The 15017-nt window shown below is 41.6% G+C and overlaps 1 protein-coding gene across 1 annotated transcript in view; it reads left to right on the plus strand.

Annotated features, from left to right (window-relative positions):
- Nucleotides 1-13894, plus strand: part of DNAJC15 (DnaJ heat shock protein family (Hsp40) member C15) — a 33740-nt gene extending 19846 nt beyond the window's left edge. The window contains exons 4-6 of the mRNA XM_058186583.1: nt 3639-3715; nt 7218-7288; nt 13509-13894. Coding sequence (XP_058042566.1) covers nt 3639-3715; nt 7218-7288; nt 13509-13579 — 219 coding nt within the window. The 3' untranslated portion in view covers nt 13580-13894. The remainder of the gene's footprint in view (nt 1-3638; nt 3716-7217; nt 7289-13508) is intronic.
- The last annotated feature ends 1123 nt before the right edge of the window (nt 13895-15017 follow it).

Here is a 15017-nt window from a genome sequence, read left to right on the forward strand (position 1 = left end):
TTGGTTTCCATCCATTGCTTCTTGTCCTGCCTTCAGGTGCTCTGGAGAATAAGTTGACCCCTTCCTCTCCGTGGCAGTCTCCTTAGCTGGCTTTATTTATTTAGCTTGTTTTCTTATTTCGCTCGCTTTGCAGCTTCTCGTTATTAGAAGCTCAACCCCAAAAGTACTTCGGACAGATGTCACTCTTGCAGCTCTCGCTGTTATTAATTCCTGGCCACAAAATCAGTTTTATGCAAACCGCTTCCTGTTCTTAAATTTATGACTATCCGGAGGGAGGCCGACCCTCAAAGTGCACTCTTTCGGGACACCGGAGCAAAACAAAAATAAAATGAAACGGAGAAAGTAACTTGGGATTTGTCAAATGAGCATTTTCTTTGATGGGCACTAATTTGGAGAAACCCTTATCCAAGCGGCTTAGATATCCTGCTTTGCAAGAAGGCCGATGCGCCAGCTGTGAGCTTTTTAAAAATTAAAGAAAGATTTCGCTTGGTTTTGCCCAAGGCAGGTATAACACCCTCAAAAACGATGGGGATTCTGGGTGTCAAGCAGGAAAGAAAATGCCGTGAACAGCCTTTTTTTTTTTAATAGAATAGAATAGAATAGAATTTTATTGGCCAAGTGTGATTGGACACACAAGGAATTTGTCTTGGTGCATATGCTCTCAGTGTACATAAAAGAAAAGATACGTTCATCAAGGTACAACATTTACAACACAATTGATGGTCAGTATATCAATATAAATCATAAGGATTGCCAGCAACAAGTTATAGTCATACAGTCATAAGTGGAAAGAGATTGGTGATGGGAACTATGAAACGATTAATAGTAGTGCAGATTCAGTAAATAGTCTGACAGTGTTGAGGGAATTATTTGTTTAGCAGAGTGATGGCCTTCGGGAAAAAACTGTTCTTGTGTCTAGTTGTTCTGGTGTGCAGTGCTCTATAGCGTCGTTTTGAGGGTAGGAGTTCAAACAGTTTATGTCCAGGATGCGAGGGATCTGCAAATATTTTCACGGCCCTCTTCTTGATTCGTGCAGTATACAGGTCCTCAATGGAAGGCAGGTTGGTAGCAATTATTTTTTCTGCAGTGCTTCTGTAATTTTTTTTTTTGTAAGGTGGGACAAGGCTGATGGGTCTGGTCTCTCCAAATATAAATATGAATATATAAATCATATAAATATGATTAAATAAATATAAATAAATAAATGGCTAAAATTTGGAATGAATTGGAAAGAAGCCGGATTTTTTCCTAAGTCAAACTAATTTACGGCTTAATGAACAACTACAGCGATTCACTTAATGGTGGCAAGAAAGATTGTAAAATAAAAGGGACAAAACTCACGCGTCTCATTTAGCGACATAAAAATTTGGGCTCCATTGTGGTCGTAAGTCCGGGACTACCCGGGTATATTGCCCATTTATTTCTGTTTATATTCTTTGCTTCTTCACCAAAAGACCCCAAGCAGCCCCAGATGAAAAAACAGGAGTCATTTACAACTTAACAGATAGCCCTCGAGTCACAACTGACTCATTACTAAGCAAGACATTTGTTATGCGAGTTTTGTCCCATTTTACAACCTCTCTTGCCGCGGTTGTGAAGCGAATCACTGAAGTTGCTAAACGAGGAACATGGTCGTTCAGTGAATCTGGTTTCCTCGTTGACTTCGCTGGACAGAAGGTCGCAAAAGGGAATCACGTGACCTTGGGACACCGCGACCGTCATAAATATGAGTCAGTTGCCAAGACTCTGGATTTTTGATCACGTGACCCTAAGGATGCTGCAACGGTCATTAAATGCGAAAAACGGTCGTGAGCCCCCCCTTTTCAGTGCCGTTGTAACTTTGAACGGTCGCTAAGTGAACTATTGTAAGTCGAGGATACCTGCACAGTGAAACTCAGAGGGTTTTGGGTGAGGAGGACGACATCTCAGCACAGACTTCACCCTCTGCCTAATTATGGTCGTTAACTTCATTTGCACCACTCCCGCAATTGTCTAATTTCACAAATGAACAAAGGGACGCCACTGACTAAATTACATCTATTACCGCATAATGTAAATTAAGTTAATTATGTAAAACAAAAAAAGATCCCATTTCGTGGGTTATTAATGGACACCTGTTTCTCCTAAGTGCTCGGTAAAAATTGGGGTTTTATCATATGAGAGAGTCTATAGTCTTTTTCCCACCCAGCCAAGAAGTGGGGGAAAAAGAACATTTCTCTTTTACTCTCTGATTCCTGAATGGTCTTCCCCCAGATTTGAACCGGCCCAGCGAGAACTTTGAAGTCTCTCATTGAAGGAATAAAAAAGGTTTTCTTCCAGTTGGATATAGGAGGAATAGAATAAGAACAGAACAGAACAGGAATAAAATGGAATAAGGAATAGAATAGAATAGAATAGAATAGAATAGAATAGAATAGAATAGAATAGAATAGAATAGAATAGAATAGAATAGAATAGAATAGAATAGAATGCAGAATAGAATAGAATAAGAACAACAGAACAGAACAGGAATAGAATGGAATAAGGAATAGAATAGAATAGAATAGAATAGAATAGAATAGAATAGAATAGAATAGAATAGAAAATATGGAATGGAATGGAAAAGAAAATATGGAATGGGATAGGATAGGATAGGATAGGATAGGATAGGGAATAGAATGGAACAGAACAGAACAGAATAGAAAATATGGAATGGAGTGGAATGGGATAGAATAGAATAGAATAGAATAGAATAGAATAGAATAGAATAGAATAGAAAATATGGAATGGAATGGAAAAGAAAATATGGAATGGGATAGGATAGGATAGGATAGGATATTTAATAGAATTAAATATTTTATTTAAGATAATTTATATGGCTAGTAAATGAAAACAACAACAACCCAGTTTTAAAGGAGTCTCACTAAATGCTAATAAACAGCGTCCCAGAGATCAGAGGGACAGGTGGGGATTCAATTATTTAGGAAAAGAAGAGAGCATCCCACAAGAATGGAATGGAATGGAATAGAATAAGGAATAGGATAGGATAGAATAAAAGGAATGAAGAATGGAATAGAACATAATGAAATATTTTATTGTCTCTACTAGATAACCTGAAAAGACATGATGGGATATAAGTTAAATACACACACACACACACACTCTTAATGATGAGATTTCCGGTCTCAGTTGCAATCGTAAGCCAAGGACTCCCTGGTGTAGATACTTTTCCAATACCTGCTGCCATGGGTCAAATAAAATATTCTTTTGTTGTTATTCCCATGTCCTGTTTCTGCCTCTCTTTGCCGAAGGCAGATGGCAGGATGCAAACTTTAGTCTACGTTGTTTTGGGGCTTTTTTTAAAAATTTATTTAAAAACAACAACCACCTAATTAGCAGCCCCAGATGGCCAGCTTGGAGATTGGAGGACACGCGCTCCAGGTAAAGTTATTTAATTTTTAACTCGGCTGCTTTTTCCAAATATAAATCCCGCCCCCCTGCTCCCCATCTAGGCTTCCTGCTTCTTTCTGCAGAACGTAGTGGTTTCTGATTATTATTCTGGAACCGCCATTTTGTTGCTTCAAAGCAGAATTCTGTCCATACGATGGTTCTGATGCTCTTGTGCTCCTTCTAAAATTCCCCTTTTATTTTGTTCACAGACCGTTTCTTCGTATTACAAAGGCGGATTCGAATCGAAAATGAACGTTCGGGAAGCTAGTCTTATTTTAGGCATAAGGTAAGCCTTTTGTCTTTTTTTTTTTTAATGAACAATTTTTATTAGTTTATACTGTAATGTATAAAAAATACAAAAGCAAATAGTAAGAAAAATAGGGGAAGGGAAAAGTGTGGAAAAGAAGGGGGGAAAGAAAGAAAAAGTGTTGACTTCTTACTCCCTTTGGTACAGGAGAATAAGATAATAACATCCAACCTCAACTTTTTACTTTTACATAATAGGTTAAACCAGCCATTTTTAGAACTATAAATCTATTGAATTGGTCAAACCCAAAATCAACGTTTCATTTTTTTCCCACCTTAAGCACAAAGTCCAGAAACGGTTTCCAAGTAGGAATAAAAGTATTTATACTTTTTTCGTGGATCAAAGCAGCCCATTTAGCCATCTCTGCCAACTCCATCAACTTTTGCAGCCCTTTATCCATTATGGGGATCGAAATGTCCTTCCGTTTTTGTGCCTAAAATAATCTTGCTACCGTCAACGTATATAACATCAAAGTTCCAAATTGTTTTCCAAGTCAAATAGAGTAGAGTAGAATAGAATATTGGAATGAAGAGTAGAGTAGAGTAGAGTAGAGTAGAGTAGAGTAGAGTAGAGTAGAGTAGAGTAGAGCAGAATATTGGAATGAAGAGTAGAGAACAGAATAGAATAGAGTAGAGTAGAGTAGAGTAGAGAACAGAATAGAATAGAGTAGAGTAGAGTAGAGTAGAGTAGAGCAGAATATTGGAATGAAGAGTAGACCAGAGTAGAGTAGAATAGAATATTGGAATGAAGAGTAGAGTAGGAATAGGAATAGAATAACTTTATTGTCACTTTAAACGTAAACTAATTGGCATACATTAAAAATGAAAGTTCAGTGCATACAGCTCTTAAAGGGTCACCATCTCTAATTTTACACTGCATAAACATAGGTAGGTAGGTAGGTAGGTAAGTAGATAGAGATAGATAGATAGACAGACACAAATATGTATATAAGGTAAAGGTAAAGGTTTCCCTAGCACATACGTGCTAGTCGTTGCCGACTCTAGGGGGCGGTGCTCATCTCCGTTTCAAAGCCGAAGAGCCAGCGCTGTCCGAAGACGTCTCCGTGGTCATGTGGCCGGCATGACTCAACGCCAAAGGCGCACGGAACGCTGATACCTTCCCACCAAAGGTGGTCCCTATTTTTTCTACTTGCATTTTTTACCTCGTTATGCGGCACTAGGGATTCGAACCGCTGAACTCTTGACCCTTTGATCGACAAGCTCCGTGTCTTAGCCACTGAGCCACTGCATCCCATTATGTATATACCCACATATATTATATTTTTTTCCATTAAGCCCCAAAGAAAAGTCTCTGGTTTTCTCTTTAGGTTCACTTTAAGAATTTTCTGTATTAGGATATGAATCCTATACTCCCAATATTTCTTTGCTTTATCGCACGTCCACCATAAATGATAAAAGGTCCCTTCCTTTTTTTACATTTGCATTTCCAACCTTGCATGTGAAATACCTTTACACATTCTTGACGACTTGTCTGAAGTTAAATACCAAAAGGTAAGCCTTTTGCCTTGAAAAGAAGATTTATCTGAAAGAGAGACGGTGCAGAATTTACCGGCAGAACTTCCTGCTCGACAGCTCTAGGACCTTCGGAAAATAAATGCCATTTTATAGCTTTTCCTCCTGCACTTTGGAAATCCAGTTAAGTTTTGTGTCTTTTTATACACTGCCTTTTGAATCTGTTATTCAAGATATGCTGCAAAATAAAATAATAGCATTGAAACAGGATAAGAGGAATTGAGACGGAAAGGGAGGAAACATTCATGTCATTTAGTGACTGAGTTATAGCGGCAATGAAAATATGGACTTATAACCATTTTTCACGCTTACAACCATTGCCGCATCCTCAGAGTCACGTGATCAAAATTCAGATGCTTGGCAACTGACTCATATTTATGACGGTCGCAGTGTCCCGGGGTCACGTGATCCCCTTTTGCGACCTTCTGACAAGTCAAGTCAATGGGGAAGCCAGCGTCACTCTAGTAACTTTAACAACGGCAGAGATTTGCTTAATGACCGTGGCAAGAAAGGTCATAAAATGGGGCAACGCTAATCCCACAACTGTCTCGCTTAGCAAGGGAAAGGATTGGGCTCAATTGTGGTCGTAAGTCGAGAACCACCTGCATAGTTACATTTGTATCTTTTTATACAGTGTCTTTTGAATCCGTTATTCAGGGCGCGTTACAAAATAAAACAATGGTAAGAGGAATGGGAATGGAAAGGAAGCATGAGCAAATGAGTAATACAAGTGTTCTGTCCCCGTCCCCACTTCACAGAGCAAACACAAAGACGCGTGTCTCCCAGTCTTTTTATTTGCTACAGACCTGATTTTCTTCAGCTGAGGAACTACTTGGCGGTGACCGTGCGGAGACCTGCCAAGTTCTGAGTCCGTTATCTCGTGTCCAAGATCCGTTGCCAAAAACTCATTAACAAAGTCCTTTAACCCTCCAACAACCGAGCTGCAGTGCACCCTTGGTAGCTTTTTTGTCCGCCACAAGGGCCACATGGCAGCTCCACCCACTTCTATACCCTGTGGGGTGTGGCTCAGTGACTCAGCAATCTCTGAGCCTGCCACACTTTTTCCTCCGCTGCGCATGCTTATCTCTTCGTCGCTGCGCCGGATCAATCCAGGATTGATCGTCAGCAGCTGGGACTTGAGGCGTTGCCAGGGGGGAGGAGGGTGCGGGAGAGGGAGGCTTTGTCAGCTCCTCCTCCTGGCCTGCAGCTGGAACTTCGGGCGGTGCCAGCGAGGAGTGTCCTGGCGAGGGAGGCCTTGCTGGCTCCTCTCCCTCACTCCCCGAGTCACTCTCCTCCATGAGAACAGGCTCGAGGCCCTGAGTCACAACAACAAGTTTTATATATTAATTTAGAATAGTGAGTCTGATAGTATTTAAAATGTGCACAGATTTAAATGGAACACAGAAATTATGATACTTCATTCAAGAAAAAAATGGAGCACGTAGAAATTTCCCTATTGTGCAGTTGAGTATTAAAATATCCCAAATATTCTATTCTATTCTATTCTATTCTTCATTCCAATATTTTCTATTCTGTTCTATTCTATTCTATTCTATTCTATTCTATTCTATTCTGTTCCTATGCTATGCTATTCTATTCTTCATTCCAATATTTTCTATTCTATTCTTCTATTCTATTCCTATGCTATGCTATGCTATTCTATTCTTCATTGCAATATTTTCTATTCTATTCTATTCTATTCTATTCTATTCTATTCTATTCTATTCTATTATTTTTCCAATGTTTTCTTTTCTATTCTAGTTTATTCTATTCTGGTCTAGTCTCCCAAGTTTTTTTTAAAAAAATCTGGAAAGGTGTAGTACACTCTTTCACCACCAGATGGCAAAGACCTCTAGAATTTTATGCTTTCTGAAGCAATGCAAATTTGCTAGTTTTCCGCCTGCAAGACTCCTGATTTATGCTAAGCGCTCCAAATATATATTTTACAGTCCATCTGCTGGCAAGGCCAAGATTAGAAATGCTCACCGGAAAATCATGATTCTGAACCACCCAGATAAAGGTATGTTTTGTGTTTCGGTCAATATTTGTTGGCTCGGAGACATCCAATGTCTCTCTCTCTCTCACATTACCCTTTAATTAATCTCAGTCACATCGTTTGCACCCCATTTCAAAGCAAACCTGAAAACGTTCGCATAAAATGCTTGAATAAAAAAGATTTAGCCTTCTAAGTTAACAACAGCTGTCTTTTGGTCATTCACAAAATCGTAGCCCTAACTACTATGTTTCCCCAAAAATAAGACCGGGTATATTAATTTTTGCCCTTATTTTGCCAAAATTAGGGCTTATTTTGTCTTTGGTTAGGTCTTATTTTGGGGGAAATACAGTACTAAATGTATCCATCTGGCTCACAATCTTAACTGGGGCTTATTTTGGGGGGTAGGGCTTATATAACAAGCATCCTGAAAAAATCATGCTAGGACTTATTTTCCGGTTGGGTCTTATTTTCAGGGAAACAGGGTACCGAATTTCCGGACCTGATACGTCGAACTTAGGTTTGGAAAAATAATGCTGTTTATTTGAGCAGAATCTTTACAGCCATAAATAAGGGGGAGAAATTTTTTTGTGGGGGGAGAGAAATGTGTTATAAAATGACAAATTTGTATTAGTTTTTAGTGCTGCGAAAGACTCTATAGCTTGTCAGAGATGCTTTAATGAGCCGAGTTTTTAATGCAAACAGATCTCCCTCCCCAAAAGCTCTTATTATAACTTTAACTACACTACAGCTGGTTGAAAAGGAAGCCCATATGTTCATTGATGTACTCTGTACTTTAAAACAACAGATGGTTGAGAGTTACTCAGTATTTAAAAAGCCCGAAAAAGGGGAGGGGGGAGTGAAGTTTTTTTTAAAAATCTGACAGATTTATTATCTGTTCCTTTTCATTTCAGGAATATAAAATGAATTCTGACCTCATTAGGGTGAAAGGTGCATTTTGCCGGATGGTGCTTATTTAATAAATGACATTATGGGGAGTTTTGTATGCGTCGGGCTTGGTGCAGGCACAGACTAAAATCAATTTGGATGTAAACAGTGATGAGTTTCATTAAACAATGATCTAAATAATGCCACTCTGGTTTAATGCGGCAGGCTTGGATACCGTGAGATCTCCTGAGCGGAGTGAGGGACTTATGTCTAGTTGTTTTAAAGAGGCTGCCTTCCAATTAAGTGCAGTACAATGTAGGAAGCAGAGGGTGGATTTTGCTTATTAGATTTAATAACTCTGGAGCCTGGTCTTTTTATTTCTTTATATCTGTGGAATTATATCTGGAGGATCCTTGGTGAGCTTGGTTATTTTCTTGTAGACATCTATCGAGATTCTTAGTCATCCAGCTCATGGTTGTCCCAAAGGTGTTTTTTCAACAGGCAACTGGATTTTCTTTGTTTTTCCTTGAAGAGGTTTCACTTTTCATCCGAGAAGCTTCTTCAGTTGTGCCTGAATGGTGGAGAATGGAAGGATTTATATTCCGCGCAGTCATCTGGACGTTAGTGCTCCCTCTGAGAGTCATTGAGACCACTTGGAGGTTTATCTGGTCATCTGTCTAAGTGGCCTCAATGACTCTCAGAGGGATGAATATAAGTCCTTCTGTTCTCCACCATTCAGGAAGAACCGAAGAAGCTTCTTGGAGGAGAAGGGAAACGACTTCAACAAAAAACAGAGAAAGTCCAATTGCTTCTTGAAAAAGTACCTTTGGCTTCTCTTGTAGATGTTTCCTTACCTGACTAGATAATATCATCAGTTAGCAGTTGAGTAATTAAATACCTGCAAGGAAACTACATACATACATACATACATATATATATATATATATTACACACACATAAATACACATATAGAAATGTATGTGTGTGTATGTATATATGTATGTACACATATACATACATATACATATGTATACATGTACACACACACACACACACATATATATATGTAGGTTTTGGCATACATACATACCTACATACCTATACCTGTGAAAACCTACGAAAACAAATATCTATATCTATCTATCTATCTATCTATCTATCTATCTATATATATGTTTTCGTAAGTTTTCACGGGTGTAGGTATGTAGGTGTTGGCATTTTCGGGTTTTTTCCCGTGTAAGGTTGAGAGTATCTTGGCGACGTTTCGACGAGGTCTCACATATATATGAATGAAGGGACACGGTGGCTCAGGGGCTAGGAGGTTGAGCTTGTCGATCGAAAGGTCAGCAGCTCAGCGGTTCGAATCCCTAGTGCTGCCATGTAACGGGGTGAGCTCCTGTTACTTGTCCCAGCTTCTGCCAACCTAGCAGTTTCGAAAGCACGTAAAAATGCAAGTAGAAAAAATAGGGACCACCTTTGGTGGGAAGGTAACAGCATTCTGTGCACCTTTGGTGTTGAGTTATGCCAGCCACATGACCACGGAGACGTCTTCGGACAGCGCTGGCTCTTCGGCTTTGAAACGGAGATGAGCACCGCCCCCTAGAGTCGGCAACAACTAGCACATATGTGCGAGGGAAACCTTTACCTTTATATATATATGCTCCCAGAAGCACGAAGCTGAAGCCTGAAGATGACGAATGAGACTTCGTCGAAACGTCGCCAAGACACTTCCAATTTTACACGGGAGAAAACCCGAACAACCAAAGACCTATATACAAACACCCGTGAAAACCTCAGAAAACAAATATATATATATATATATATATATGTGTATGTATATGTATATGTATATATATATATATATGTATATGTATATATTTATACATATATATTATATGTGTGTGTGTTTTTTCTGAGATTTTCGCAGGTGTTTGTATGTAGGTCTTTGGTTATTTGGGTTTTCTCCCGCGTAAAATTGGAAGTGTCTTGGCGATGTTTCAACGAAATCCCATTCATCATCCAAGCCCCACCCCAAACAGAACACACCCCCAGCTAATCAGAACACAGCCAACCCCACCATCCAATCAGAGCACAGCCAAACCCCCAACCAATCAGAACACACCTCCACCCAATCAGAACACAGCCAAGTTCCCAATCAATCAGTTCAACCCCCCACTAGCAGTTAAAAGGAAGAAACAGCTGGGATCACACATTTCTCCTAGAAGCACGAAGCTGTAAACACCTAGCCTGAAGACCTACATATATATATATATATATATATATATAAGAAAATCAAGGAGTATATGAAATCCCATGCACCGCCTGCCCCACCACATACATTGGACAAACCAACAGAAGAATAAGTGCACGCATTGAAGAACACAAGAACTCATTCAAAAAAGAGGAACCAACTTCTTCCCTGGTCCAACACTTTAAAGTCACAGGACATGATATTGACTTTAAAAAGACCAGAACTATCGCCAAAACTGAACACTTTAACAACAGAATAATCAGAGAAGCCATTGAGATAGAAAACGCCCACACAGCATGAACAAACGAGATGACACCTCCGCCTACCAGCCATTTGGAAACCCGCCCTTATTGACAAACGAGTCCCTAACACGAGGAATGACACCAGACCCACACTCACAAGGTCCACACAGGATGTCACCACCGCACATCCACCCAGAAAGCAGACCCAAACCCACACTGATCATGAAGCACGACCAAGGACCAGAAGCCAGACCGCAGCTGCAACATTAGCCATTTCAAACCCCTCCAATCCATTCATGCAGCAGACTGACACCCACTATGAAGATGTACGACCACAAAGCCAAACAACAGCTATGCAGCTCACCAGCTCAAATCCCCTGCAGCACAGACTAGACTGAGCACAACCAAGCCCCACCAACACAGGACACACCCCATCCAATCAGAGCACAGAAAACCCCATCCAATCAGAGCACAGCCAAGTTCCCAATCAATCAGTTCAACCCCCCACTAGCAGTTAAAAGGAAGAAACAGCTGGGATCACACATTTCTCCTAGAAGCACGAAGCTGTAAACACCTAGCCTGAAGACCTACATATATATATATATATATATATATATAAGAAAATCAAGGAGTATATGAAATCCCATGCACCGCCTGCCCCACCGCCTGCCCCACCACATACATTGGACAAACCAACAGAAGAATAAGTGCACGCATTGAAGAACACAAGAACTCATTCAAAAAAGAGGAACCAACTTCTTCCCTGGTCCAACACTTTAAAGTCACAGGACATGATATTGACTTTAAAAAGACCAGAACTATCGCCAAAACTGAACACTTTAACAACAGAATAATCAGAGAAGCCATTGAGATAGAAAAACGCCCACACAGCATGAACAAACGAGATGACACCTCCCGCCTACCAGCCATTTGGAAACCCGCCCTTATTGACAAACGAGTCCCTAACACGAGGAATGACACCAGACCCACACTCACAAGGTCCACACAGGATGTCACCACCGCACATCCACCCAGAAAGCAGACCCAAACCCACACTGATCATGAAGCACGACCAAGGACCAGAAGCCAGACCGCAGCTGCAACATTAGCTATTTCAAACCCCTCCAATCCATTCATGCAGCAGACTGACACCCACTATGAAGATGTAGCACGACCACAAAGCCAAACAACAGCTATGCAGCTCACCAGCTCAAATCCCCCTGCAGCACAGACTAGACTGAGCACAACCAAGCCCCCACCAACACAGGACACACGCCCAGCCAATCAGAGCACAGAAAAACCCCCATCCAATCAGAACACAGCCAAGCTCCCAACCAATCAGTTCAAACCCCCACTAGCAGTTAAAAGGAAGAAACAGCTGCGATCACACATTTCTCCTAGAAGCATGAAGCTGTAAACACCCAGCCTGAAGATGACGAATGGGATTTCGTCAAAACGTCGCCAAGACACTTCCAATTTTACGCGGCAGAAAACCCGAATAACCAAAGACCTACATATATATATATATATATTCACTGTTCATTCTGAATGCATAGCAGAAAAAGGAAATTTGAGAATTTGAGAAAAGTTTAATGCACAAACCTCAGGAACTAAACCCTGGCTTGGCTCTCCCAGGGCTTCCAAAGCACTTTGGATAAACCGCACATTTCATCTAAACCAGGTCTAACATTGATTAGTCGTGCTCCCTTCTTTCTCCCGGCATTGTTTCCCTGAACAGATGCTTAGGAAAGACGGTTTGTGACATTCGGTGGTGGGCGACACTTTTGCGCTGACAGGGTGGGGGGAGGTGTTACTGCGCGGCGAACTCACAAACAGCGGAGCTTTCCAATGTTTTCGGCAGCAAGAGGCAGATGGTTATCACTTGGGGGAAACGTTAAAAAATGGGGGGGGGGGACTCCAGATTCCAGACTACTGAACTGTAATCAAATGGTTAGATGGACTGGAAAGAAGCCGCGGCGTTGAAGACTTGGGGAGTTTTCGTCTGACATTCCTGGCTGGTTCATGCAAGGCGCAAAAACCTCTGTGCACATGACTAACTTAAACAACTGCAGTGACTCAGTTAAGAAATGTGACCAAAAAAGTCGTAAAACAGCACCAAACTCCCCTGACAAATGTCTCACTTAGCAACACTAAATTCTGGGCTCAATTGTGGCCGTAAGTTGATGAGTACCTGTCGTGTCCCACTCTTCCGCTGACGGCCGGGTCAGGGAAATCCGAATCAGGCTTGCCTCTGCAGCTCTGCCCAAAGTCCTAGCAAAGTCCTCAGAGCAGGCAGGAGACCAGAAAGTGACTTCAGCAAGATATGTTCAACTTTGCCTGACTCAGAGAATGCCAGAAAGCAGATCCTTTATATAGGCCATGGGGTGTGGCTCCATGACTCAGCACTTATCCAGGCCTGCCCCTCCCTTCCTTTTGCTGACGTCGCCTATCCAGTCTTCTGAAGCGAGGGTCACTCCAGTCTGCAGCTGTTGGCAATTGACCTTCCTCAGGTTCACATGCTGTGGGGGAGGGGGAGGGGTCTAGTTGCTCCGTTTGCCTGGGCATGGAGCCAGAGCTGGGGCCGGGGGGTGCTCCCTCCTCTGCAGCCTGCTTGGGCATGGAGCCAGGGCTGGGACCGGGAGGTGCCCCCTCCTCTTCAGCTTGTCAGGGCATGGAGCCAGGACTGGGGCCGGGAGGCATACATTCCTCCGTGTTCAGGAGCAGATAAGAAGGCCCCGGCTGCTGTGAGAGCGGGCAAGACACAACAGTACCTGTATATAAGAGCTCTTTCCCACAACTAATGACTGTAGGTTAGATTCCGGGATCTAATTTCTTCTCTGATTTCTCTCTTTTTTTTCCTCCTAAGGTGGGTCACCATACCTGGCAACCAAAATCAACGAAGCCAAGGATCTGCTGGAATCAAGCAGGAAAAATTAAGAGATTTTCATCACACCTCAGAAACTTTTTAGAGGCCACACAAAAACTCCTTGCTTTCCCATTTGTAGGGGAACCACAGCACAGAAACCAAACTTTGGGCATGTTTAATAAAGTTTCAGCAAATTTGGAGATGCCGTTTCAGGGAGTTCATCATCGAATCCGGTCTCCATGCTTCAAATGTCATTTATGGCCTCAGGGGCATATTATCCTGGAGGTGTAAAACCGCGATGCAGAAAAAATTAGGATTGATATTTTCTTTTAATACGTCAAATCCAGGTTTTTAGTTTTTCGTCAGCAAAAAAAAAAATTGCTTTGGTTTCCTTTGAAAAACCAGAAGTGTTGTAATTTATAATGATTCATCATCAGCTTTTAATGACCCCATAATCCCGTGCGAGGTGGAGTGTGGGCAACTGAATGGAGCTGAGTGATCACAGGCCGGATACCCTTCCTGTCACCAATGAGGAGTTATATTTGGCAGATAATATTCTCATCGTGCCCAGAGAGAGAAATTTCTGCCTCTACCTAGGATCGAACTCACAGGCTCCGGATTGTGAGGTGAGAGCTCCACCTCTAGGCCACCGCACCACTCTGTATATTATAATGATTATACTGTTCAGATTCGAACTCCTGGTCCACCCTGAAAATTATGAAATGGATGCTTTAGACATGTGAATTTACCCCTGTCTTATTTTTAATTTTAAATATTTTAAAGATATTTCTATTCCTGAGATGTTTTTGACAACATCCAGTGACTTTTTTTCTGGTGGCATGTTTTTGGTCTCGGTCCCGAGGTCTTAACTTGGATTAAAAGTTGTCCTCCCTTCAGCGAAAGGTACAAATTTGACATGTTGATTGACTTTCACTAATGAGGCAGGTGTAACAGGCGGGGGGGGGGGGAACCCGTTGCGTTATCACCATGCGATCTGCCTTCTTTGCCCCAAAGCAAAATTGCTCTATTAAGCCATGAAAATATTTATTTTCGCTCGACTGTGCGAGACGACGCGAGCCGCAAATTCCCCGTTGAATCCTTGCTCGTGTTGAGGGAAACGGTGCGTCTAAAGCTGAGGTAAAAATGGAAACAAACGTATATAAATATTGTTGCCCTTCCAACATTCCTCTTTGTTGACCTTCTGTTACACGTATGTAAGTATGTATGTATGTATGTATGTATGTATATGGTCTTGGAATATTTGGGTCTTTTCCCATGTAAGGTTGAGAGTATCTTGGCAACGTTTCGCCAAGGTCTCACTCATCATCTTCAGGCTGGTGCGTTCGGCTTCGTGCTTGTGCGAGCAAAGCGTGGTCAGAGCCGCCGTTTTGCTCGCACAAGCACAAAGCCGAAAGCACCAGCCTGAAGATGAAGAGTGAGACCTCAGTCCCCGTTTAAATTAGAATAAGCTTTAAAGCAGGGCTCTCCAACTTTGGCCACTTTAAACCT

Source organism: Ahaetulla prasina, chromosome 5 (assembly GCF_028640845.1).
Source record: "Ahaetulla prasina isolate Xishuangbanna chromosome 5, ASM2864084v1, whole genome shotgun sequence".
Lineage (NCBI taxonomy): Eukaryota > Metazoa > Chordata > Lepidosauria > Squamata > Colubridae > Ahaetulla > Ahaetulla prasina.